We start from the raw sequence: 27451 nt of genomic DNA on the forward strand, positions 1-27451 counted from the left end.
AGTCAATTTGATTTTATTTAGGATTTTAAATTTTGTGACGTTAAGAAATAAAATTTTAAAAATCGGAGCCGTGTTATGATGGCAAAAAGAGGAGCACTGATTATATTTGAAGGCTGTGACCGATCAGGGAAAACTACACAATGTCAAATGCTTGTAAATATACTTAATACACAAGGATTCAAATCTAGCATGCTGAGATTTCCTGGTATGCTTGGCTAACAATGTATACATAGGCTGTACTCCTTTAGAGGATCATGTTCCATGCAGGGGGGATCTCTAGCATGACTTGGAAAAATCAAACGGTTATTTTTCAAATAAAATTATGCTAAGGAGGATCCTTTAGCTGGAATTGTATGCAACAAAGGTTGTATTGAGGATTACATTATTCAAGGGGAATTTCCTGTGTGTGTGGAGGGGGGAGGGAGAAAGTCCATGGAGAGGAATGTAGATTTCCCAGTATTCCTTGAAAAAATATCAGAAACTAAATAGAAAAGACAAGTTTTTTATACTGAAACTAGTGAGCAACATTAAAACTTAAAGAAAAAACAGGAATTAGGTTATTTGTTCCATTACAACTGAACCACTATATCTGAATCATCATGCAACTGAATCCTTGTATAACTTAATTCATTTAGCCTAATTGAGCCTTGTGCATCTCAATCCCATTTAACTGAACCCTTGTATAACTTAACTATCTTGCAACTCAACCATCATACTTACATTGGGTAAAACACAAGTTATAATTACCTTAAATTGCAGCTTGGAGCAATATAAGGATTATCTATCCTTGTGATGCTCCATGAGAAAAAAAAGAATTCGTTTGGTGTAGATTGTGGCTGTTAGATTAGACTCTTGTGGATGACTCTGCAGCTTCCCAATTGTAAAGGAACTCCTGGCAGAGCCATTCCCTATCAAGGTGGGACTTGAACATGTCAATTGAAGTAGCAGAAACTGTTTCTTCAGAGAGCTGGTTCCACATATTGATGATTCTTTGGCTGAAGAAGGGGCTTCACATGATAATAATCTTTACATGTTCAGCCTCATCAGGTTAAGCCATAACCCAACTTTTCATGGCCATTCAAGTCATATTATAAATGACCATCAAGATGATTAATAAAAGAGCTCTGTTTTGTTCTCACAAAAATAAAGAAATATAGACATCACAAACTCTTAAAGCCAGGTTTATTTCCCCTTTTTTATTTCTGTTAATGAAGGTTCCCTTCACCCTGTCACTGTCTATGTGTTTAGGCATTTCCCTCTTCCCTCTCCCATGGAAAATACCCCATTGTAAAAAAATATGGTCTTCCAAATTAGAACATTTTATTTGGGTTCTGTTATTTTTTAGTTTAGCTGAGAAGTGCTAAGGAAAGTAAAAAAGAGAAATTTATGTGTTAGTCTCACCCTGAAAAATATTGTTCTCATGGAAAATCCTCTGAAACTCTCCATTCTCCTTCAAAAAACTCCCACAGAAAAAATGTCTATACATTTCCAAGTAACAAACACTATTTGTAAGCAATGGACAAATTACAAGACTTAAAAAGGTAGGCTACTTAAACTTCTGCAATGGGGTTCTCTTATTGTTTTGTAGCTAGGGAGAGAGGGGGATATCTCAAAGGGTGCATTTTCATGCCAAAACATCTCAACCCTCATTGAGCCTTTGAATAAATACAGAATTAGCTCTAGAGGAGAGATGAGAATAGGGTTGAGGTAGAATTATTTTATAATCCACAGGCAGTTATAGTCTTTTTTTATAAGGTGCAAGTGATTTGAGGCCTGCCAACCACAAGGGATATTTTCCACAATGTAATATTTCCAAGGGGGTATTTTCTGCAGGAGGTGTTCTTCCCAAGAGGGGGGTGGGGTCTGGTTGCCCTCTAATCACTTAACTTTTTTAAAAGTGAACTAAAACTTTCAATTTCAAACCAAACAATAAAATGTGATCAAAAACCCCCACAGTCCTCAGGCTATAGGATATTGCAAGTTACCCATTGTTAAAATGTAAAGTTTTTATAGAAGGGATGGTTATACAAACTTTAGAGAAGGCTCATTCAATTGAAATTTCAAGTTAAATTTCAAAGAATCAGAGGACAATCAGCCTCTCCCTCTTAACCACCACTTTTCCTCCAAATGCATCTAATCAAAATTAAAAAAATAACTTATTTTTTCAAAATAGTCTAATGGTCCAATAACCATACCTCTGGAGTTAACAACCTCACCAGCAGCTTCTGGAGCAAGGGCTATAATTTAGCCTAGTTTCTCAATGTTAACACATAAGGTTTTTATGGAAAAGATTTTTGTATGAACTTGAGTGGGAAGGGTGCTCATTTGATTAGAAATCAAAAGTTCCAGTGCATTTTTTTAGAAGTTAAAAGGGATCAAAGGGCTTCTACCCAAACCCTCTTTTACTCCAAATATATCCAATTGATAATTTTGAGCTGATTGTTTTATTTAAAATAGATCAAAGGTTAAATAACTATGCCTCAAGGGTTCACAACCCCTAGCCCCTGGTGCAAGGGCTGTAAGTTATGCAAGTTGCCTATTGTTAGCATACAAGATGTTTGTTTTTGTTTTGTTTTTTTGTCATGAAAAGAGGATATGTTTGATCCTAAAAAAAAGGTTAGAGCATTAAGGTCAAACCTTAGGGAAATGTCAAGAAGCATGCCAATACAATCAAAAGACATTTTTTCCTTTATTGGTTGTGAAAAGGAAATACCAGCAATATCTACAATGGATGATGGCATCAGCCATTGCATTGTTCAGAAAAGGTTTAGGAGCATCTTCACCTAAATCAAGACATACTTTGTGAATCCAATTTTACAAGATGACATATCTGTGATGTGTTAAGAACAGCTGAGGGTATGAAGTTTAAACATTCTGGGCATGTTTAAGGAATGTTGGAAAAAGGCTGGAATGCAACCCCTCCCCCCTCCCACATTCGTTTTAGCTGCAATCTCTTCAAAGACACCTGATCAAACTTTGTTATCTAGTTTCACAAAGTTCAAATGTTTTAAACATCTATGTTTATTACTTAGCATCCAGAAAGGTCTGATTCATCTGAAAAAAAGAGAAATAAACCAGCTTCAATGGTTAGTGACATTGGATCTTTTTTTGCAAAATTAAAGCAAAGCTTTTTTATGAAGGATCCTGACAGGCCTTTATATCATGACTTTAAAAAAAAAACAATTCCAACAAGGTTGAACATGTAAAATTCTAACTTGTGTTTTACCCAATGTTATTGCCTCATATTTTTAGAATACTTAAAAACTGAGTTCAGTGGTTCAGTTGCATGATGGTTCAATTTCTAGGTGGTTCAGTTGCACGGGGGCTTAGTTGCACAAGGGTTTAGTTAAATGGGGCTCAGTTGCCTTGTGGTTGAGTTACACAAGGGTTCACTTGCTTGTGGTTCAGTTACACAAAAACCAAAATCATTATCTGTATGAAAAAGGATGCCCCTTCTCAATACCCTGTTCTTTGCACTGAAGTTTGACCTTTTGTCCCTATTCTTTAAGAGTGACTCAATTATAATCAGAAGCTTTTTTAAAACCACTGAAAATTTTAGCATAAAGAGCAGGGTATTGAGAGAGGGCAGCCCTTTTCATTTTTTTTTAATAATTTGTGTTTGTTTTGATATTTATCATTGCTCATTACTTTCAGTTGAAATTTTTTTTTTCTATTTGATTTCTGATCATTTTTCATGTAATGCTGGGAAATGTGCCTCCCTCTTGATGGAAAATCCACTACCCTTCCCCCCCCCCCTCCACAAAAGAATCTCCCAGGAAAGTTCTCCCTGCATAAAATGATTTATCACAAGATTCTATTAACAAAGAAGTATATTATATATATATATATAATATGTCTATATATAGGACAACCTGGGAAGGGGTCTGTCAGAAAATGACCATAATATTTGGAAAGAGTATAAAATCAGGAAATTCATGGTACTATCTTTATTTTATTGCTGTATTTCCTTCAAAAGTGGTCAACCACCAAATATTTTGCAAAATATATACCGTATAATTTTGAAATTTAGAGGATTTCTGCATTACTTTGCTAGATAGAAGATTAATACAATCACTTAGTTTTTTTTTATGTCTTTTCAAATAGGTTATTCTAGACTAATTCCATCCTTTGAAAATTTCATGTGGAACCCTTAAGTGACATCTTATTCTTTATCATTTGCCAATTGAAAATGATTACCACAATTTTGAAAATTACTTGAGGCTAAAAACAATTATAAATAACCTACTCACTTATGTCATTCCTAAAATTGTATTGGTTTACCTTTTGAGCTTTGCTTTACAATAATCTGTTAAGTGTTCTTAGCCTTGTATCTTTGTTAAATACTGATTAACATAGTTTGAAAGGATTTGGAAAATGTGTATTAAATAGATATAAACGAAATTAATCATGGCTTTAGATCCTACTCAAGTCATCTGAATTATTTCTTCAAAATATAGAGCTGCAGAAAATTTGGCTTAAACCAGAATTAAGGAAAACAGTTTTTTTTTTCAAAAGTTAAAACAGTTCTTGCATGTGTTCTACCCAAATTTGTGTGTCTTAGTAATAGGAAAGGAGTTGATTTTAATTCACTCCCCGAATTAAACTGCTTTCCAAGTTAACAAAAAGCTTATCATATAAATTTTACCATTTTGTTTATGTAAGGGAATTCATGTTTGAGAAATTTTTTCTTCTTCTAAAGACTCTCTTTAGCAGTTGAAATTGCCTAGTTGGTATAGCCTGAAAGTGCTATTTTACTCAGTTGATCTGAGAGAGGTAATTAGAAATTTAAGGACTTGTAAATGAGGTGAGGTAAAGAAAAGGGTCAAGAAATTAATTATGGAAAGTATCAATATTTTTGTATGAATGGATGTTCTGTTTTGCTCTCCCCATCCTGACTCTGACAATAGCTGGATCTTTCAAGTTTCAGGTCTAGTCATATAACTGTGTCTTGTGTGAGTGTGTTTTTTAAAGTATTTCATCTCATTTAGGGAGAGCAGGCTTTTAACCTTTGAAAGATCTTTGATTCTTTTTTTTTACCAGTGTTATAGTTCTCTTTGCTTATCTATAAAACACAAGTTTATCTAGACTTTATCAGCCAATAGTTCTCTATGTTATTTGCTTTCCACAAGTAATTTTAAAACTTTTCAGTCTTTTTTTTTCTCAAATTAAAATTGCATTTCTAAACATAGTAGTAAGTGGTAATAGGAATTTATTAAAAAAAAAAAAAAAAAAAAAAAAAAAAAAAAAAAAAAAAAAAAAAAAAACAGAGACAAAATCAATAAGTAGCACACCAAAAGCATTGCTTGCAAGGGTGTGCTACTAACAAAAAAAAAGAAACAAAATAAAAACAAAAGACAGCAGGTATAATCTATAATAAGCAGAAGGGTGAAACCGTGTAACAACATAAAGAAAACTTACGTAAATAATTCATACACAATAAAACAATATAATATCATGATCCCAAAGCAAAAAAAAAAAAAGAAAAACAGTAAACAGTTATTATCAATTTTAGTTTTCATCAATCTCAGTCTGTTTTAAAGATATGCTTACTAAGCAACCCCACACGTAGATTAAATTCAAATTGACTAATGGGTAATTCCTTGGTACTTGGGACAAGCTTATTCCACAGCTTAGCCCATCTATATGAAACTGAAAAAGCAGTCCTACTTAAAACTAGGCAAAGAACCTCAATATCTCCACTTCTCTGAGTTCCATGACAATGAACATTGATTTTTTCCTGAAAATATTCCTGTAAAACAGTCTGCAATGTATCCATAACAATACTTGTACATAAAAACCAGTTTATAAAAATCATGCAACCCATCTGCAGGCATTATATTAATTATACTGTACGTTGACCTGACCAAATCCTGGTTCCCTATTCCACAAAATGATCTAGTGGCATTATTCTTCAGTACACATGTTGAGCAAAATATTGAGGGTAAAGTACCAAGTCATACGGACAAACAGTAGAAAATATACAGATGTATCAGAGAAAAATATAATAACCATAAAACATATGAAACAAAAAAGTGTTTTTATTTAGGGATAATACCTAAATTTTGCAATAGTATTTTACTTGTACCTTTTTCATGGTACTTCAATGATAAATTTTTGTCAATAATAATCCCAAGGTACTTAACGGAACTTGAATGCTTAACAGTTCCCTTTCGTGAAGCTATTTCAGTAATCCAAGAATAATAATTTGGAGACCATGAAAATATAACAAAATTTGACTTACTTATATTTGGGTCAAGCCAGTTAACCTTCAACCCTAGACATGTCTTAGTCATTGCTGCATTAATTGTAGAGGTAAGTAATTGTTCAGTTGAAGCAACACATGTCAATGTCGCATCTTTAGTAAATAAGGGTGTAGTGACCCTGAACCGAGAAGGTGCAGGATTGACTAAAGCCCCAATTCTAGAAGTAGTTGCAACAGCATTTGGCAGATCATCTAAAAGTCAAAAAAGAGTAGGACCTAATACAGAGTCCTGGGGGACACCACATTTAACAAGACTTCTACTTGAAGAAAATCCATCAATTGTATTTAACAGTTTATGCAGTTTCAAATGATCATATATTCTAGTGTTAATACGTTTTTCTAGAATATAAGAAATAACATGTAAGACCAAAATTGGCCAATAATTTCCAAGTTCACTCGTATTACCGCCTTAAAAAATAGGAGTGATCCCAGCAACTTTCAAGCAATCAGGAAACGTTCCCTGTTTCAAATACACATTAATAAGGGAAGTAAACACATCAGCAATATAAGAAAATGCTGTTTTTAACACAAGAAGATTAAGTGAATCCCTACTGGCCTGTGTACTTTTCATTCCAAAAATCATTTTCTCTGCTTCATCTTGAGAGAAGTGTTTCATATACATATAAATATCAATTGAAGTCTTCACAAAAAACTCCTAAGGAGGATTATCATCAGAAGGTACAATACAGGAAGATAAATTTACGCCAATATTAGCAAAATGTTGAGAAAGAGCATCACATACCTCTTCTGGTTTATTTGTTGGCAAACAATTCTGCATTACTACTTCATTGAAAAAAATAGAATTTTCTGACGATATCACACTTTTAATTATATTCCATGTTTTTGCAGGGTTACCACAATTTTCAGTGAATTTATTTTCGAAAAGTTTTTTTTACATATCTCAGTAATTTATTAAAGGCATTCCTATAGTTTTTGCAAATTCTTGGACAAATCCGGTCATTTATTTAAGGAATTCTTATAAAGTTGATCTTTTTTATAAATACAATGTAACAAACTAGGCAACAGCCATGGTTTCTTAGGATTCTTTTTCCTTGATGGCAAACGAACTATCATATAAGTCTTTGTCATTATCAAAATCAGCATATCATAAAATCTTTGAAAACTCATATTTATATCATCCATAAGATCGACCAAATTATTCCAATCGGAATCTGCAATTTCCCGCTTAAACTTTTGCTTAAAATTACTGTATCAAACGTATACTTTGATTACCTCTAATTGTTTGTAATATACATTTTAATACATTTATATACATTTTATATACATTTTTTTGTAAAATATTGTAAAATATATGGGGGTACAGAGGCCTTAGCCTCTATTAGGAGTTGCCTGCTAAGAGTTGTTTTGTTTAAGCTAGAAAGTTTTTCAGGCAATTCGTGCATGATATATTAATGAAAATGGGAACTTTATCTAAACCCTCATGGATAGGGATATAGCAATTAGTTGCTCGTTTATGCATTTTTAGGTGTAAGTCAAAGTCTTAATCCCTCAATGAAAAATCATAGACCTAAATTTTTAGTCTGAATAAATGATGTTAAAAAATATAAATTGATGCTTCTTCTGTAACAATGGGCTTATCTGTCTATTGTTAGAAAACAAAATTGGAGCTTTGTAGAGAAATCAATCACTATTTATCCCAATACTAAAGATTAGAAAGCAAAGGCTTGAGTATGGCTCACATCCTAGACCTCATCTACAATTTCAGATTTAACTTTATTCTGTAGTAACCAGATTGAGAAAGTTAAGGAGGGCTGAATCGTTTTACTGAATATATCAAATGAACAGGTTGGTAGGTCTACAGGTTTGTCCAGACTCTTGGTTCTATTTTAGGTATGAGGGCTATTCAGAAGGTAGATTAAGTTTTGGAGTTAAAAAAAAAAAAACAAGGAAAAAATATTACATACAGTTGAAAGCTACACTTAGATACTACTTTTCAACATAGTTGTCACTTTAACTTAGGCAGTTTTCATAGCAATGAATGAGCCTGTTAATTCTTTTCTTATAAAAGTCTCCTTCTTAAGTCTTTATATTTGTTGGTTTCTATCAAGGTTTTTAGAACCCATCTTATAAAAACTTTTAGTAATCTAGCTTATCAGTGATGATTTTGTATAACAAACTTCTCGAAATGTCAAAACAACTAAGCAAGAGTTAAATCTATAGTAAATCTAGTAAATCTATAGTAAATCCGCTATAGTAAATCTTTTCCGTTATAGTAAATCTTCAGTTTTCTTGGACTTTTGGATTACCTTTTTGAATAAATTTGGCAATCACTCTACTGGCTCTTCCACTCTGCTCTTCATCATGAACATTTTTTCAACCATTTTCAGATTGAATTAACCATTGATGCACACTACCTTCAGTGATAGTGTTGTTCGTCTTTACTTCACATAGCTGCCAATAGATATCTTGTGGATTATGAATTTTTGCTGACAAAGATATTATTACTGCACACACCTTACAATGAGTAGCATTTTCAATCAAGACAGACCTTTCAAACTGCCACTGTAACTAGACAGGATACAGCAAAAACCCGTCCCTTGTGCGGCTGGATTCCAAGTGGCAGAAGACCACTGCTGGAGCAAGGGCTGTAACCCAGACAATGAGATGACTGCGCTAGACCAGATCCTTGCAATTACAGAGGAAAAGTAATGCACTTTCTAGATAGCCCTCATACGTTAAACTTAAAATGGAATAGAGGATGGCTCAATTTAATGTGTTCACCAAATTACTAATGGCCAAATGCTGATTTAACCCCTACCCTTATTTCTTTTGGGAGTCCATTATAGGCTAAAGGACGGTATGTGTGTTTTGTGTTTGCCTTAGTATTATTTCCTAATTCAGTATAAAAAAAATGGGGTGTAATTTAGTTGCATTTTAAAGAGCTTCAGATAGCTCATTTTCAACCGGGCATTTTGAGGTCATACTATTGACATATAATTCAGCAATAAACCGTTTTGGACACCACTTTATTTATGTACAGCTAAGCAGGTGCCAAAGTTGGACTCAATGGCATATAACTAAATATGAAATTTTGCTCTCATGGATTTACTTGTTAATATATGTTCTAACATATATTTATTTTGAATTTGGTGTTTCTTCCTTAGAGGACAAATAATTAATGCACATTTTATTTTATAGACAGATCAACTCCTATTGGGAAGGTTTGTGCAGACTATTTACAACAAAGCTTAGAACTGGATGACCATGCAATTCACCTTATGTTTTCTGCAAATCGATGGGAACTCAAGTATGCTATAGTATAAATACATATTATAATGTATAATGTTATATGTATATATATATATATATATATATATATATATATATATATATATATATATATATATATATATATATATATATATATATATATATATATATATGTATATATTTACTTAAAAGAAAAATTAGTTCCTATTTAAGCAATTTTCGAGAAATGTTGAGTTTTAAAAAGAAGTGGATGTCGTGTAAATAATAATAATAATAAAAATTTATTTATCACCCACGTCACAAAACAGAGGTTAAGTGGAGTAAAATACAAAAGAAAAACAGCAAAAGTAATACAAAAGAAACAAATTTAATCATAGACAGAAAAAAGACGGATAAGGCGATGAAAACATCCTAGCCTATAAAGCGCTTCAATAGCTAGCTTCGCAGATAATTTTTCGAAAGCACCACTAATATCTGTCGCACAATACTTTTTAACCAGTTTTGTATTCCGGTAAGAACGAGGTAGATATAAAAGAAATTTGCAGTATTCCGGTAAGAACGAGGTAGATATAAAAGAAAGAGCATTCATAGAATCGCATACTGTTATGCCAAGCCAACGAAACGATTTAACACGAGGAATACTAAAACCATCGCAGTATAGTGATTCTGAACAATTATTACCGTTGAAAACAAGAAACTCGCACTTGTCAATATTTAGGTACAGGCCGATATCGCGGAAAGCAGAAGTAACTGACTTCACTGAACGGGCAAGACCAGACTCAGTTTGACTAATCAGAAGAAGGTCATCCGCATAAGCCAGATATGAGATATCAGATGGTCCTAGTAGGCACGTAGTCGATATTTTTGATAATACATTTTCAATACAAGCATTAAAAATATACGGCGAAAGAACTCCCCCTTGTCTTACACCGCAACGAACAGGGATATGACCAAAATAAGAATTATCTAATGACTTAAGGCGAAGGTAAGAATGGGAGTACCAGAAACGAAGCACGTGAATTACCGACGGATTTACTCCTCTCTGGCATAATGCTGTCCATGCTTGAGTATGACAAATACTGTCAAATGCTTTAGACAAGTCTAGGGTTGCGAAATGAAGTACGCGACGAGTGCGATGGGCATCTTTTAATAAAGAAGTCAAAGCACGGTGAGCATGCTGACAGCTTATCCCAGATCTAAAACCAAATTGATTATCATCATTTAGAGCAAGCTTAGTGATATAAGGTAGTAGGAGGTGTTCAAAAAGCTTGCTAAGAGTACAAGCTACCGTTATCGGCCTATAAGAACTACAAGAAACCGGATCTTTTTTTTGTTTTTTTAGAAGTGACGTAACGCTACCGCATAGGAACGAATCGGGCACACACGAACTACTCAAACACATTTGAAAAAACAGTTGGAGATGAGATACCAGTTCAAAAGAATTCGGAACAAGATTCAAAACACTAATCCCATCAATATCCAAAGATTTTGATTTTAAACCCTTAATACCTTTAATAATAGCCGACTTTTCAACTGGAATCACATGTCTCTGACATAAACGTGACGGCAAATATTTTTCAGGCAAACACGAGAAACGCTTATGCACTGCATAATTAACTTTCGAAAATATTTTTGAATAATGTTCGATCCAAGATGGACGACATATAATATCACTAGAACTTGCATCCGGAAACTTGGCAGAATTTATCACTTTTCGCCACTCACTATTACTTTTCGGAAAAGTTTCACCGGAGTAACGAACGGCTGGAAGATGGCGTTTATATTCGAGTTTCGTCTTTTGTTTTAGATCAAACACAGTACCCCGAGAAGGTCGACCACAGGCAGACCAGATTCTTGGCCTTATTCTTGACTTTTTTCAGCAAAGGATCACACTTTCAAATTGGTTTTTGGGTATTCCGCCTGATTCGGATCAGCGGGATGGCCACATCTTCAGCTTGCTTTATACATAAGATAATGTCACGATAATAGCGATTCAAATCAGCACGAGCATTGTCAATAATAGGGTACGCATTTGTGCAAAGAAGATGGAAAGGGACACGTACGGTGGACAGTAGAGTTCCAAGGGTAGCAAGGTAAAGAGGCATGTTCGCACTAGACAAATCACGTTTTTCAAAAAAACTTATGCGACATTGAGGGTTGGTTCGAGTATATGTCAGAAGTAACCATAATATCAAAATACAGAGGTAAATGATCATAATCTCTGTCATCTTCATCAACATGTACTGCTGAAGTTTTAATGAATGATGGCAGATACAGTGGTCTAAATTTGAGACAAAACAAGTAGCTTTGACAGGTCTTTAGAATCATCAGTCTGTATGAGTCTAATGCTTAGTAGCCAGTGGTGTAGCTAGGAGGGCAGGGTAGTACACTTACCTTGAGAGTGGTATCTGTTAGGGTGTCAATTTGTTATATTTCATGAAAAATAAGACCATTTTTTGTTATTATTGGGGTGTAAGTGGCCTAGTAAGCTTAAGTAACGCTCAGGGCACAATGCCTTTTTGGCGATCCTGCCCTCCCTTCGCCACTCGAAAATCATATAATATTATATAGAAAATATACTCGCAAATTAATAGGTAAATAAAATAAATAAAGTCATAGTTTCAAGTTAGGTTTTAAATTTGAAACAAAAAATGGAGTTGACAAAAAAAGACTAGATTTTTAAATGTATATACTCATCTAGAATTAGTTAAAAAGATACCTATTATTTATTTCTCATACGATATTTATAAAGAAACTTTTTAAAAGCACGGTTTTAAAACAATCAAAGCAATAGACTAGTCTGGTTTTAAAGTTCAATGAATAGCTTGGGATAACAGATGCAGAGTAACATTTGTTGCCTTTTACTGAGCCATAAGCATAAATTTGGAGAGAGTCTCGATGGAAAGGGGTTATTTTCGCATGAAAAGGTACCAAAATTTAGGTTGACAAGTAATTTGACTTTTGCAAGGGCATTAACTCGAGTGAAACACTGGGAGGTGACATTTGCCATCCTTAAGGGACAGGAAAATGACTGAGGTAGGGTGAGTCTAGCTTCCAAGATGGAACAAGCTCGTTAAATGTTTTCCATGGCCTTATAAATGTCAAACTATGTGAGATATAGTTGCTGGCAAAAGTGAGCTTAAAAATATCATACTCGCGACCTATTGCATGTATCTTCCTGTAATACTTAATGATCACCTTATCGGTCTTTCTAAATAGAGGGCAGACCAGCTAAGTATTTCTCCTTATTAGAGGAGCATTGAGCATGAAGCTTTAGTGCAATTTTTACTTCCCATGTTTTGGATTGTTTCTATTTTGGCAAGATTAGTTTTACCACATTCTCCATATGATTCAATGATATACTTAATCTTAGAACCAATAAATCTTGATATACTTAATCTTAGAACCAATAAATCTCTTGTAAAAATCAAAGACTATTTCTTGGTAATCGACCAAATTTGACCCTACCAGTCCCTTAAGGATTAGGAATCTTGGCATAGGTGAACTTTTGAAACAGTTAATTTGATTTGCCAAGTCTATCTTGGATCCAGGCATACTCCAAGAAATTGAGGTGGTGCAGCGTATTCGATTTCTACATTGTTGAAGCTTAATTTTGATGGCTTGACAGGCTTCTTGTTTTGGAACAGGATTGCATTTGTCTTAGGCTCGGAGATAGGTAGTGAAAATGCAGCAGAGAAGGCTGCTAACTTCTTTAATGCTAAATTTATATTATTGGTAATACTATTCATAAAACCATTCATAAAAAATTCATAAAACCTTGTGACCATAAAACCATATCATCTGCAAATTCAAGCTTGGATATTGAATCACTGCTAAACTGAAGCTCGCTTAAAACCAATAAGAAGAGAAAGAGGTTGAGTGTGGGCCCCTGTGGGAGCCCAATATGCAATGCTGAAAAACTGGTTACCTCATTTTACTCCCGAGCTTTATAGCTTCTATCTGATTGATAATTGAAGAGCTAATAACTAAGACTGAAGCTAAATGACTTCATCGGGAAAATCCATCCCTTTTAGGATTTGAGAAATGAGGTTCTGGCAAACATGGTCAAAATCTGATTCAAAGTCTATTGATACTGCTATTACAACCTCGCCACTATTTATGGTGTTACTTACAGCTGCTTCAAGTTGGATTATATTATCTACGGTATTCCGCTGCTTATGAAAGCCACCCTGGGAGTTAGGTAGAATTTTACTAATTTCCACAAACCACTAATCTTCTATGCAGCATCTTTCCAAAAAGTTTTCCAAGCGCTGGTAGTAGTGATATTGGCCTGTAGGAGTTGATTAAATCTGGATGTTTACCATGCTTCCTGATTGGAATTATAATGGCCTGTTTCTGTATCCATGGAAATATTTTTTAGTCCATGCGTGGTTGTATACATGAAAGTTTCTACTGCTTTTAGGTTCCATTAGGCTTATTTTGTCTTCTCCTGATGCTGAAGAGGAATTGGAAATTTCTAAGCTTCCTTTAGCTCGTGTTTAGTAAAAAGAAAATAAGCATTTTATCTTCCTAATCCAAGTCTAGGAGTCTACAACAAAACGTATTCCGGAATTGCAACATGAAAATGGACACCACTCAATTCTTTGAGCCATTCTTTTAGAATTTATTCCTAATAATCCATACAAAAGGAAAATCCTCAAAAAGATGCCCTTTAACTATAGGTTCAGACGTCAAAAGAACCGGTGTAAAAAAAAAATAATATCTCTTTATGTTGATTATTTTCCCTATTAGCTGTACGTCTAAAGATGTATCTCTATGGTTTTTAATAGTACTTCTTTATGAAATTGTGTCTACCCAAAGTGCTGAAGACTTGCTGTTCTGCTAAAACTTCAAATGAACATTTTTTAACTCAGACCTTAGTTCTTAAGCAACTACTCAAACTAAAAAAAAAAAAAAAAAAAAAAAAAAAAAAAATTGTGTTTAATATCAATATTAATTCGTTTACATCATAAGTTAGGCTACTACTACATCGTTGCAATAAGAGAATTGTTCAGACTGTTATTTTCACCAAAATGCTTACTCCGGTACGATTTACACAAGAATGAGGATATAAAAGTTTCCTGAAAGTTAAAAGTCTTGGAGCAAGAACAGGTACGCAAAACGTTGTTAGAAGAGGGACAAATCTATGAAAAAACACTAGAAATAGATAACATATATAGAAAATATAAGACATTGTTTGGAAAAAATAATTCTCAAGATGTGAAGGGGAGAGAGTTTGGGCCTGCTCCCTCTTCTGTGTACGTGCCTGCCTGAATTGTGACGTTTCAGTTGCATGATTAATATAAAGGTGGTCGTTTATTACTGAAAAAGTACACCTACTATTTCTACCAAAATCTTGGGCGCATGACTCTATATTTCTGTGCAGGAAACAGAGAATGAGGTGAACTAAAGAAGCCCGTGTCCAATTAATGGTATCCAATGTTGTGTAATCCATTATAAGCAGTTTTTGTTTTTCGTTTTAGGTCGCATATTCTGAGTCTACTCAAAAGTGGTGTAAACGTAATAGTCGACCGCTACTCATTTTCCGGTGTTGCTTTTTCTGCAGCTAAACAGGTTATATTTTTAAATAAATTATTTCTTCCATTTTCATGTTTTTCTCTCTTTTCATTTTTTATGCTTTTGGTTTTATTTTCTTTTTTCTTGGTAATTCACAAAAATTATCCTAAACTTGTCCTGATTATATCGGTTTTTCGTTTTTAATCAAATAAGTTAAGTGAATAACTTGCCGTTCAAGCCAGTGATAAATTGAATATACTTGATTATTTCTATGACTAAACCCCCTAAATGGACAACTCTAGCTAATAATAACCAAAAAGTTGCCAGTAACATTTACATTTTCTTCTGTTTCTGAATGCTAATTGACAATTATTTACTTATTCTGTATTATGTATTCATTATGTATATGTGTCTTAATTTCGATCTCATACAGATTTGTGGCCAATCTATCTATATATTCTGTTGAGAAGGAATCTAAAAAGCTCAAAAATGAAATTTTTGTTTAATCACTTACTAAAAAGAGTTACTTGTTATGGTTTTGTAGTAAAGCTGCAAATCCTCTTTTTTGGGAATTGGAGAGGAAGTTTTTGGTGAACCAAAGGTTCCTATTGTTTAAAAGGACAGTGGTACCCAGTTACCTCTGTTTTCTGTAATCCTGAGCGTCACTTTTAGTGGAGAATCCTCGTTTAACGTACATGTTACCGATCTGGTGAAAAAAACAACAACATAGTTTTGCAGTGATTTCATTGATCACTTTGTGACGGTTGGGTTTCTCCCAATCTCAGCTTAAACTGTTTATATCTCGCATATATGGCAAATTCTTGTGTATGCGTGGCCTTTTTGGGGCCTGAGAGTGCGTAATATCGTCACTCCAAAGAAGACCTAGAGACGATTCAAAAGCAGGTGATCAAGATTATATGAACCAGAAGCATATCACTTAGGAGAATGCTTTTCTACCCTAAAAGCTCTAACCCTGCATGATAAACGTTTATAATTAATGCGTAATTTCGAGAGTCCGCACTTTCCTTCAAAATACAACGTTCAGTATTCCCTCCACCTTTGCCAACCAGCGCCAAAACCCGGCCCAAAAATCTATAAGTGCCGTCCCAATGCAGGACAAACCATCATTTGAACTCTTCCGTGCTTTTTGCTGTAAGTGCTGTGCTTTTTTACTGTTTTGACCAATAATGGCCAAAGTGTTCCTCATTTAATTTGTAAATAAAAAAACAGTGCTATTCAGCCAATCCTCGATCGGTGACTACAGTTGTTGTTTTGGCAACAAATAATCTTGGTTTGTTGGGATCTTCCCTCTTCCCTCCCAAACGATCGAATTGTCCCACAAGGGGCACTCTGGTTGATGAAGTGGTTTAAATTAAATCCTTATCAAGCATTTTTATGAAGAAAGTTTTACTCGGGCCGCTAGAAAGAAAAATAAGTAACATTTCGGTATCTCTACCAAATTTAAATTGCAATTAAAACCCTAAAAAAAAACAGAGCTTTGAAAACTGTATTTAGATCAAAGGATCGGTTTGTATGAATATTCTAAATGGCTGAAATCTATCGTGTTTAAAGTCACATATCAAAAGTTGTTTACATAGAAAAAAATCTACATGGTTTTCGGAAAAGAGGGACTACCCTGCGAAAAGGGTAGTGATGTTTGGAAAAATTATCAAATTAAACACGTCTGAAAATTCTAGGAGGGAGGTTTTAACTGTACAAAGAATATTTGGGAAGATTTAAGATAAGTGGTACTACGACTCAGGTAGTGTAGAAATAATTGTACGTTAGCATGAAAGTAATGGCTTGGTGTGTCCTTGATACGTGCTGAAACAATCATTGAAATATCTATGTTCAGTACAGTGTAGGATCTATTAAGTGTGAGTGTGAGTGTCGATGTTGTGGCGGATTATTAATTGCGCGAAAGGAATGAAAAACTGGAACAGTACCTTTGTGTGAAATTTGGTTTTAAAACTGGGAAATTCCGTTGGGGCGCTTACGAAATCTTAAAACAGCCTTTGGAGACAAGTCTCTGGCCTGGTCTAATATATTTTTCTGGTTTAAATATCCAAAGATAGCTGAAAGTCAGTTGTTATTTGACCACATGAAGAACAACTGTAGACTTAGACTTAGCATTAAGGGATGTCTGAAGACATAAATTTAAGTTTCTCTATGGTTAAGTCATTTCTAACTAACGATGTGAACATACGTAGAGTGGGTGCGAAATTCATCCCACATTGGTAGTCAGACGAGCAGAAAGAATACTTACTTTGAGTGTCTCAAGAAATATTTGATTAAACTGCAATGGGTGCATAATCCATGGACGGGATAATGAGAGGCGTCGAATCTTGGGTTGTTTAAAATAACCAGAAACGAAGATCATTGGGCTTTTTGGTAAAGATTGGGGGTGCAGCAGGAGATCGCCCTGTCTTCTTGGCTGAACAGAAGGTATCCAACTAAATACCAAGAGAGTTTTGTGCACCACTATAGCAGACAATTTTCAGGAATATTTATAGAAGTGGAAGCCTGTTGCAATTGATATGATCATTGAACATTTGACAACTTTGAATGAGATTCATCACAAAAAGCTGTAAGCACATTTTTAAAATTGCAAGTCCAGTCTTAAAATTTTCCAATCGCACCGCGTAAATCTACAAACATATAAAGTTTTGTATTTTTCCGGGAAAAGATTATCACAGGTGTGTTATTTTTTGAAGATCGTATCAAATTTGGAGTTGTAGAATGTTGGGAGAGGGCTCAGTTGGGTGACAAATTTAATGCAGTCTCTAAAACACAAAAGAGATAGGGCCACGGCTTAGTGCCATTTTTGGCCATTTTGTGCCGTGCGACAAAATTTGATCGATCGGGGCCCTCAAGCTATCGAACCAAAATTAGTAGATAATCAATCAGTTTATTATAATCAATAATATTAATTTAAAAACGCGGGACAAAAGCTAAAACTTAAAAAGTTAACTTTTTCCACATGAAAGAGAATTGCAAGTTTAAAACCAGCACACATCATAGTAATTAAATATGAAGTGTATCAAATCATTGTGATGAAAACGAAAATGTTTGAAAATGTGCAGTATTGTTTCATTAAAGTTATACTTTAGTGTAGTAGAGGGTAGTAGCCTTTATCACATTTATACGTATACCTGTTCGATTTGATTTTAGCTTTGTTCTTCATTTTCATTTGAATGAAAAAACTGTTTGATCACTTCAAAGGCTATGGAAATTTTATACTGATAAGTTTTCCGGGCCTTCCTTTGCCCATACCATGTTGCAAATCCCTGTGTTAATTAGAAGAGCATAAATAATTAAATTTTAACTGCTAATGCCAAAATAAAAGGACAAACAAATTACCATATGAAAATTTACTCTTTATTTGACAAATGGGTGTTCAGTTTGGAAAAACCAAAAGAATTGTCAATTTTTAGGAGCCAATAATTATTTTTATGCTCACGTAGTGTCCTTTGGCTATATATGCCTCAACCAGTGCTGTCACTTACTTGAAGTACTACTTAAGTAAAATTTTCCATTACTTGTACTTGTACTTAAGTAAAAACTCTAGGGTGTACTTATTACTTGATACTTAAGTAAGATTAAGTACGAAATACTTATTACTTAAGATACTTTTAATGTACTTGTTTTTTAAATACTTTACCTTTGACACGAAAATTTTGTGTGTGTGTGTGTGCTTTAGCAATGTAAAAGAAAACATCACCTTTAGATTTAGAGCAAACTCAGATATAGCTTTTGTGTGTGTGTGCTTTGGTAATGTACAAGAAAACATCACCCTTTAGATTTAGAGTAAACTCAGATATAGTTCCATGCCCTGCTTTTGGATATGTAATAAGGTGTTTGTTTTTGACGAAAAAAAGTATAGTATGATTAACACAGTTGGTTTAATTTTTGTTTTAAAGTTATATAACAAATAAAATTGAAATTATTTCACAGTTCACTGGTCGACAGTGAGCTAAAATCCCTGGTTTTGTGCTAAATGTTGCATACTGTAGTCTGTTTGGGCTTATATTTCTGACATTAGTGTTTAAGGTTTGTCATCTCGTCAACTGAACCAGATTTCTACCATTTCATCATCTTCAGGACCATATTATTGGTAAAACTACTGAAGCTATCAATATTTGCCCATCTAAATGTTGTCTACAATAAACAAGTCAAGGGAATTCTAGCTGGATCCAATGCAGTGATATTTTGTCACATTTGTTCCAGCAAATTCAGGTATTCAGACGAATCTGACTTCAGATTTGTCTCTCCATTCATAAGTTATAAGCCCTACTAAATTAAAGGAAAACTCAACTTTCTTAAGACTTGAAACCCTCTCCCCCTCGTCCTATTTGAGATAGGGTTTGCGATACCAGAACTTGATATGAGCCCTGATCATACGCATCTTTGGTCTAGTTTTCATTCGGGTCTGTTACTCCATTTGCAAGTTATACTAAATTAAACAGAAAACTTAAATTTTTCAGGAATTAGAACCCACCCCCCCTTGTTAATTTCGAGCTAGGATCTTTATCTCAAAACTTGATATGTGTCATGGTCTTAGGCCTCTTTTGTTCAATTTTCATTCAGATCCATCACTCCAGTCGCAAGTTACTCTGAATTAAACGAAAAACTGTTTTTAGCCCGTAAAGCCCTCTCCCCCCTGTTTTATTTGAGTTAGGGTCTTCATCTTTCAACTTGATGTGTCTCATGATCCTTGGCACCAAATCTGGCCATCAAAATTTTCATCCAAATCCAACCAGCAGTTCTCCCCCTTTACGTGATTACACAGACGGGCGGACTTAGGTAGCCATGTTGGCTCACTGGATCCAAAAAAAGAAAACAATAGCATATCATCATCCAGGCATCATCACCTATTTGGATGGTGGAAAATATCCATCAAGATAGGTTTTTGAGATCTGTCTGTCTGTCCGCCCGTCTGTGCAATCGAGTATAGCGGGAGAACCGCCAGTCAGATTTGTATTAAAATTGAACTATTTGGATTAAAATTGAGCTTAATTAGGGCGATGGGGCTTTAGGTGTTAAAAAAAATTCGTGTTTTTCATTTAATTCACTGTAACTTGCAAATGGAGAGATGAATTTCGATGAAAATTGAATAAGATGCCTAAGAGTATATATGCCTTGAGTTCTGGGATGGAGACCCAAGCTTAATTAGGGCGAGGGGAGGGGGCTTTAAGTGCTAAAAAATTGAGTTTTTTGTTTGACTCAGTTTAACTTGCGAATGAAGTAATGGATCTCAATGAAAGTCAAGCCAAAGATGCCAAAACCATAAGACACATAATGTTTGGAAATGAAGACCCTAGCTTAATTAGGGGGAGGGGGCTTTAAGTGCTAAAAAAAGTTGAGTTTTTCATTTAATTCAGTGTAACTTGCGAGAGATCGATGGATCTCAGTGAAGATTGAACCAAAGGTGCCTAAGACCGTGGCAGGCATCAAGTTTTGAGATGAAAACCCTAGCTCAAATATAACGAGGGGGAGTGGGTTTTAAGTGCTGAAAAAGTCAAGCTTTTGGTTTAATTTAGTATAACGTGCGAATGGAGCAACGGATCCAAATGAAAGCTAGACCAAAGATGACTAGAATCAGGGCTCATATCGAGCTCTGATATCACAAGTCCTATATAAAATAGGGCGAGGGGTAGGGGGTTTCAAGTTCTAAGAAAGTCGAGTTTTCCTTCAGTTTAGTAGGGTCTATAACTACTTCCACCCATGGCTTGCCCAAAGCCTAAAAATAACCCTTTTCCAAAATAAGTCATACTGAAGCCAACCTTCAACCAAATATTCCATCCCCAGAGAAAATTACTTTGTATGGCACACGCGAGTGTTAATTTGGTAAACGGACGGTTAATTTGGAAAAATTAGATTGGGTCTTAATTAAATTTGATGTTTAGAAGGATATCATGTCTCAGAGCTCTTATTTTAAATTCCGACCGGACCAGGTGACATTGGAGGGGGAAACCTAAAACCTTGGAAAATGCTTAGAGTGGAGGGATCGTGATGAATCTTAGTGGAAAAAATAAGCACAAGTCCTAGATACGTGATTGACATAAACAGAACGGATTCACTCTCTTTTGGGGAGTTGGGGGAAGGGCTAATTCTGAAAAATTAGAAAAAAATGAGGTATTTTTAACTGACGAAGGAGTAATCGGATCTTGAATTTCACCGGATGAAATTTAATATTTGGAAGGACCTCGTAACTCAGATCTCATGTTTGAAATCCTGACCGGATCCAGTGTCATTGGGGGGATTTGGGGGGACCGGAAATCTTGGAAAACGCTTAGAGTGGAGTGATCAGGATGAAAATTGGTGGGAAGGATAAACACAAGTCCTAGAAACGTGATTGACATAACTGAAATGGATTCGCTCTCTTTGGGGGAGTTGGAGGGGGTGTTAATTCGGAAAAATTACAAAAATTTAGGTATTTTTAACTTAAGAGCGGGTGACCGTCCGTGAGGTCATTTTGAATTTGATATTTAGAAGGAACTCATGTCTCGGATATCTTATTTTCAACCCCGGCCAGTTCTGGTGACATCGGGGGAGAATTGGAGGGGGAAACCGGAAATCTTGGAAAACGCTTAGAGTGGAGAGATCGGGATGAAACTTGGTGGGTAGAATTAGCAAATGTCGTAGATACATGATTGACGAAACCGGACTGGATTTACTATCTTTGGGGTAGTTAGGGGAATCCAGTGCTTTGGCGAGTCTGGTACTTCTGGACGTGCTAGGACAATGGAAAATGATAGGCGTATCAGGGACCTGCACAAATTGACTTGATTAGGTTGATTTCCCGATTCAACCATCTGGGGGTAAGGGAGAAGGGAGGAGGAAAAATTAGAAAAATGAGGTATTTTTAACTTGCGAGTGGGTGATCGGATCTTAATGAATTTTGGTATTTAAAAGGACCCTGTGTCTTAGAGCTCTTATTTTAAATGCCGACCGTCATTAAGCCCCCGATTTTTCTTTTAAATCAATCTATTGATTCTTATAATTTTGCTAGAGCTCATGCCATATGAGCTCTTGCCTCTTCCGACTTCGTCACAAGTGCCATATGAGCTCTTAGCTCTTATTTTATTCCTTTTTTCTCAGAAGATTTTCGACTTAGTCTCTTGGTTTTTGCCACTTCACGGTTTGAAAACTGCTGCTAGAAATGGATAGGTTGCAACTTCTGCCGTATTGTCTTCTAGTATATTTAGATGTGTGCTTGCATCTTCCCTGCGTCCCCTTAAAAGTTCTGTTTCTTACGGTAATATTGGTTTGTCTTCTATTGCGTATGCAGACGACGTTCTTCTTGTTGCCCGAACTCGCTGTGGATTGCTTTCCAATTTTACTACATTAACCAATGAACTATCTAAGATTGAACTGTCAGTTAATGCGTTTAAATACAAGTTTATTTGTTTCAATAGCCCTTATGTGGCTGCTCCGTTCGTTGCTGGGACTGCAATTCTGCCATGTTCTTCTTTAGTTTGTTGGCTTGGTCTGTGTTTCGGTCCAACACTTTCCACTACCTTTTCATCCCTAGTGAATCGTTCCTAGGTGGCACGAAAACAGAAAATAATTACTCGATTTTGTATAATAGATATGCCTTCTTGGATTCGGTCTTCCAGTGATGATTTATGTAAAAAGACTATCTACTTTATTCACGTTTACGACCCTCTTGCTGCTCCTTTTTATTGAGCTTTGATTTCTCTTATTAAAAAAGTCTGCAACTGACTCACTTGGCTCCTTACTTTTACATTTGAGTTTTTTTTTTGTTGCTAAGGTTTTTACTTATTCAATCAGAGAATTAACTACTTTATTACCTTTTATCTGTTTTAAAGCCAATCCAAAGTTTATTTTTCTATTTTCAATATTTTTTCCACCATTCCGACATGTTTCAGAATAACCCTGTATTTTTTCAACCATGCCAGATTTGACTGAACACTAATCGCCAGAAGTTCAACTCTACGTGCACTGTATTAATCCTGTCATATGATCTGTCTGATCCAATCAGAAGTTTTTGACTGCACTTAATTGTTTTGATAGTCTTTTTCTTTCAAGCCGATGTATTGAAAATTGGTTCAGATTATTTTTTGGACTTCGTTGGGTGTCTACCAGCCAAATAAGAGAAAAAGAATATTTTTATTATTTTTTTTTTATAATTCCCACATGTTTCAGAATAGCCGTATATTTTTTCAAACGTCCCAGATTTGACTGAACACTAATCACCAGAAGTTCAACTCTACGTGCACTGTGTCAGTCCTGTCATGTGATACCAAAAATTGATATCAAGAGGTTTTTCTGCAAATAAATTAACTTGGCAATTTAAAAAATTTAGTTTTTATTATAACGAACTTTTAAATAAATATCAAAAGAATTATCTGAAAATACTTAAAGAAATTTTCAACTAATTTCGGAGGTTCGACAAATGATGATGCAGCGCCATTTATTTTGAATTGTGTTTCTAATAGAGCGGATTTTTTTAAAAAATAGCCACATGGTAAAGATGAATTCTATAATTGTTTAGTTCATTATTTTTTTTTTGCAATGTGTTAATATTTGTGATTTGGTAAATTTTATCATATTTAGTTTACCTATTGTTGCTAAAAAGAGGGATATATTAACAGGATAAGCTTGTTTTGGTGTTACTTGGTTGTTTTACATTTGCTGTTTTTTTTTCATAGGCATGTATTTTGGGGGTGATACCTGACACGGGGATGCCATGGATATTCTGTGGTAGCCACAACACTTGGCTGGGTAGAGAATTTAAGGTGGCGAAACCCTATAGGCCAGTGTATTCTCCTGATGAGCCCTTGTGTTGGGTAGTTGCCTCTGAATTATTTGTCTTTATTATTTTTTCTATTGTTTGGTAAATGACGACTTATACTTATTGACGACCTGACTGCCTGTCCATGGATTATTCTTTATGGTTGATTGTGTTTGGCTATGCTGTTTGACCTATGTGATTGTATGGATGAGTAGGGTTAAGGCCTCATTCAAGTGCAAGTTCAAGAGTCAGTAAACCCGACAATCTATTTATATGCACAGACAATGGGACAGCGAAGAATGTTGTATATTTGCAAGTTTTACGTAGTTAAAAACATATATATATATCTATCTATATTCACAGGTGGGACACAGGGACACAACTACAATGGCACGTAACTAATATGGCGCTTAACGACTATATACACATAGAATAAATACTTGAAGTAGTACTTGAAGTAATACTTAAGTACAATTTTGGCAAGTACTTGATATTTGATACTTAAGTAAGAATTTGGAAAGTACTTATTACTTGATATTTAAGTAAAAAAACAATAAGTACTTAATACTTGATACTTAAGTAAAAATTTGGAGTACTTCAGCACTGGCCTCAACACCATTATCAATTTTTATTTGTTCTCCCTTTCTCGAGCATCAATGTAATAAAAGTTTACATTACCGCTTGATTGTCAAGTGCCATATCAGTGCTTTGAAAATAAGTAAATACAAACGCTATTCTCATGTAGAAGTTGAAATAAACGGTACTGTTATTAGGTAGTTCGTTAAACTTTGAATGTTTAGAAAGTAGCTATTGACTTTTAACCATGTTTTTTTCATGTCTGATTATGTTTCTGTGGTTTATGTAACCCATTTTTAAGCCCACTCATCCAATTGATCGATACTAAACCAAATCTGTGTTATATAGAGGGGGCATTACAGGAAACTCCCCGACAGGTGTTCGAAAACCAGTTCGACGAACTGTTCAACCTTCAAGCACAAGTTGTCTCAAAAAACCCTTCTCTTAGTTACTTTAAGAGAAGATTAAATTGAAAAAAAGTTTATTCTACTGAAAATAAGGAACAACATTAAAACTAAAAACGAACGGAAATATTCAATATGTGATGGGTCTGCCTCCTCCTCAGCCCCTTGCGATGTACGCTTAAGTTTGACTTTGTGTCTCAAGTTTTTAAGAACGACTCCTGAAACACAAAGGCCGTTTAATGGGCATAAGAAGCTTTTTTAAAGTACTAAAAACTGTACTAAAAGCTGTTAATGGGCAAAGTTAAACTTAATGAGTTTTATATATTTAGAATCAGCTTAAAAGGCCAATTCTTTTGATATATCAATTGTTATCAAAATTTTGTTTTTTAAAGCTACGGTTACTATTGGGCCAGGTCGTTTCTTACTTAAGTGATCTTTACCACGAATTGTTTGATACATTGAATATTTAAAGAGAAAAAATGATATTTGCCGGGACTAGAGCATATCGTCCGATGATGACACCGTGAAACCTGATGTAAAAAAAAGCCATAGTTGCAAGTGTGCCATTCTAAAACCAGAAAATTCTAACCGTTTTTTTTTTTTTCTTTTTTCCATTTTTTTTTCATGGATATTTAAAAGTTTTTAAGGTTGTCAGTTATATAAATTTTGTTGAATTGAATTGTTCCACTTAAACGCAGGAGCTCCCGATACAGAAAGTGAAAATTGGCTGTTGTTTTCTAAGTGACTAGCGCAAATTTTGTTAACTGGTTCTTACTTTTAACCATCCAAGGAGCCTTTATTCGCCTTTTTCAGAAGGATTTGGTCAAATAGTATCGGAATTTTTACCAATCAGGGTGCCCCTACATAGGGTGGGATTGGCTAAACCCCGCTAAGACCTGGATGATTTGGTCATTGATTTAAACATAACTTGGCTAACAGCCATACAATGAAACCAAAACAAGGAGCAGCTCTGGTCTATTACCAGCTATAAAACACCAGATGCATACGCACAGACACGAAAATGTAATAAAAACCGAGATAAACAAATTTTATTCTAGGGTATGGACATGGAATGGTGCAAAAAACCTGAAGTTGGACTACCTAAACCAGATAGAGTGATATTTTTAGATTTGAAAGAAGAGGTCCAGAGGAAACGTGGAGGATATGGAGGAGAACGGTATGAAACAGAAGAAATGCAAAAGAGAGTGCACAGTAATTACGAAAAATTAATTGATGGGTCTTGGATAGTTATAGATGCCGATAAGACACCGGTAGATCTGCACAATGAACTGTTAATATTGGTGAAAGGTATTATTTCCGAAGAACGGGAAGAAGAAGTTGGAAAACTATGGGTTTGATTTGTGAAGATCAGAGCCATATCCAAGAGAGATGGAGTGCCGTTCCTCCTCTTGCTGAAACATCCCTTTTCTGCAAGAGGTTTTTTTTTTCCCCAAAAAAAAAAATTCTAGAAAAAAATATTCTGGGCTTGGTCGTGATCAAATTTAATTTATTGTGTCTAGGGTGAATAGATTTATAATTTTTTCCTTTGGTCATTATACAGAGTACCAATTTTAGATTTGTTCGTTGACTCAGTTTTCAGCTTTTATATTTAATAAAACATCTCCTATTATTGAGGATTCGTAAAACCTATTATGGTTATTAAGTCTGTAATGATTGTTGTTTGTGATGAATTTTAAGATACCCCCAAAATCCATCTTACGAGGAGTCGCTGACTTGCAAAAATCACGTGGCCACTTTAAGGGATTCATAGAAGTTGTCCACCCCCTCTTTGTTCAAAATGAAATGACATCACTAGACAAAACCCTGTTTTACTCCTGACTCCACTTAAAACCAAATGCTACCCTCACTTCCTAACGTAATTGCATCAATATTATTCTCTTTTATAACGCTAATCACTTTAATGTACTTATCTGATATACCATACAAGGAGAGGACATTTACTAAAACATTTCAACCAGGTGAATTCCAAATGTCTGTTTATGATCTACTAAACTGAGGACTGAAGCGATTCAGACGCTTCTCAATTATCATTTTAACAGTGAAGATTTGGTTGACGCATTCTCTGCTCATCCTGAAACTACGCTGTTCTTGCCCCAAATTTTTATCTAGGGTTTCTCTTATCTATTAAGCAACATCATGCCAAGCAATCTGCTTGTTATACAAATCACGCTATTGCCTCTGTAATTGCAACACATTTAGGCCGCTTTTCTTATAAAGAAATTTGATGAAAATTTTTCTAAGATCACTTGGTATTTCTCCTTTTTAAGAAATCACTTAATAATGACTAATTTACCTCTATTGTCGTAGCCATCGAATCTCTAAACCTCATTTACTACATCATCAGCACTTGGACCGTTATTATTTTTTATCTTTTAGTGCTGTCTCTTACTACTTGTAAGATAAGTCTTTTTTCACTTCCAAATGGTCCAAAAAAAGATCTTTCTTTATATTGAACTCAGTTAATTATACTGATTTGTTCATAGAAATTGCTTGGAGAAAGCTGCTAGTTAAACTGATGGCAGTGACGTTTTCACCAAGTTGTGGTAAAAAATACATGAAAAATCACAAGCCTCCTTCATTTTGTTAAAACAATTAAGGTTTACTTAAATTGAGAAATCTTTATTTATCCCATTTTCCTGCTTTGTAAAAAGAGAAAAATTGAGATGGTTTTATCGCGCTTTC

General features: G+C 34.7%; 1 protein-coding gene across 2 annotated transcripts; it reads left to right on the plus strand.

The window, feature by feature from the left end:
- The first annotated feature begins 13 nt into the window (after positions 1-13).
- Positions 14-27031, plus strand: LOC136029330 (thymidylate kinase-like). Of its 2 annotated transcripts, none has more exons than XM_065707612.1 (4): positions 14-153; positions 9422-9530; positions 14977-15067; positions 25807-27031. In XM_065707612.1, exons 1-4 carry the CDS (start codon positions 141-143, stop codon positions 26104-26106), a joined length of 513 nt encoding a protein of 170 aa, XP_065563684.1. In that variant the 5' UTR covers positions 14-140; the 3' UTR covers positions 26107-27031. The 2 variants fall into 2 exon arrangements, with proteins under 2 accessions (XP_065563684.1, XP_065563683.1); XM_065707611.1 differs by having other exon boundaries at positions 31-205.
- The last annotated feature ends 420 nt before the right edge of the window (positions 27032-27451 follow it).

The sequence above is a fragment of the Artemia franciscana genome, chromosome 7, assembly GCF_032884065.1.
Source record: "Artemia franciscana chromosome 7, ASM3288406v1, whole genome shotgun sequence".
In the NCBI taxonomy this organism is placed as follows: domain Eukaryota; kingdom Metazoa; phylum Arthropoda; class Branchiopoda; order Anostraca; family Artemiidae; genus Artemia; species Artemia franciscana.

Excerpts from the sequence above, each read along its gene's own strand:
- LOC136029330 (XM_065707611.1), top strand. The coding sequence starts at position 76 with ATGATGGCAAAAAGAGGAGCACTGATTATATTTGAAGGCTGTGACCGA. Across the intron at positions 206-9,421 it reads TAGCATGCTGAGATTTCCTG|ACAGATCAACTCCTATTGGG; the intron begins GTATGCTTGGCT and ends TTTATTTTATAG. Across the intron at positions 15,068-25,806 it reads CTTTTTCTGCAGCTAAACAG|GGTATGGACATGGAATGGTG; the intron begins GTTATATTTTTA and ends ATTTTATTCTAG.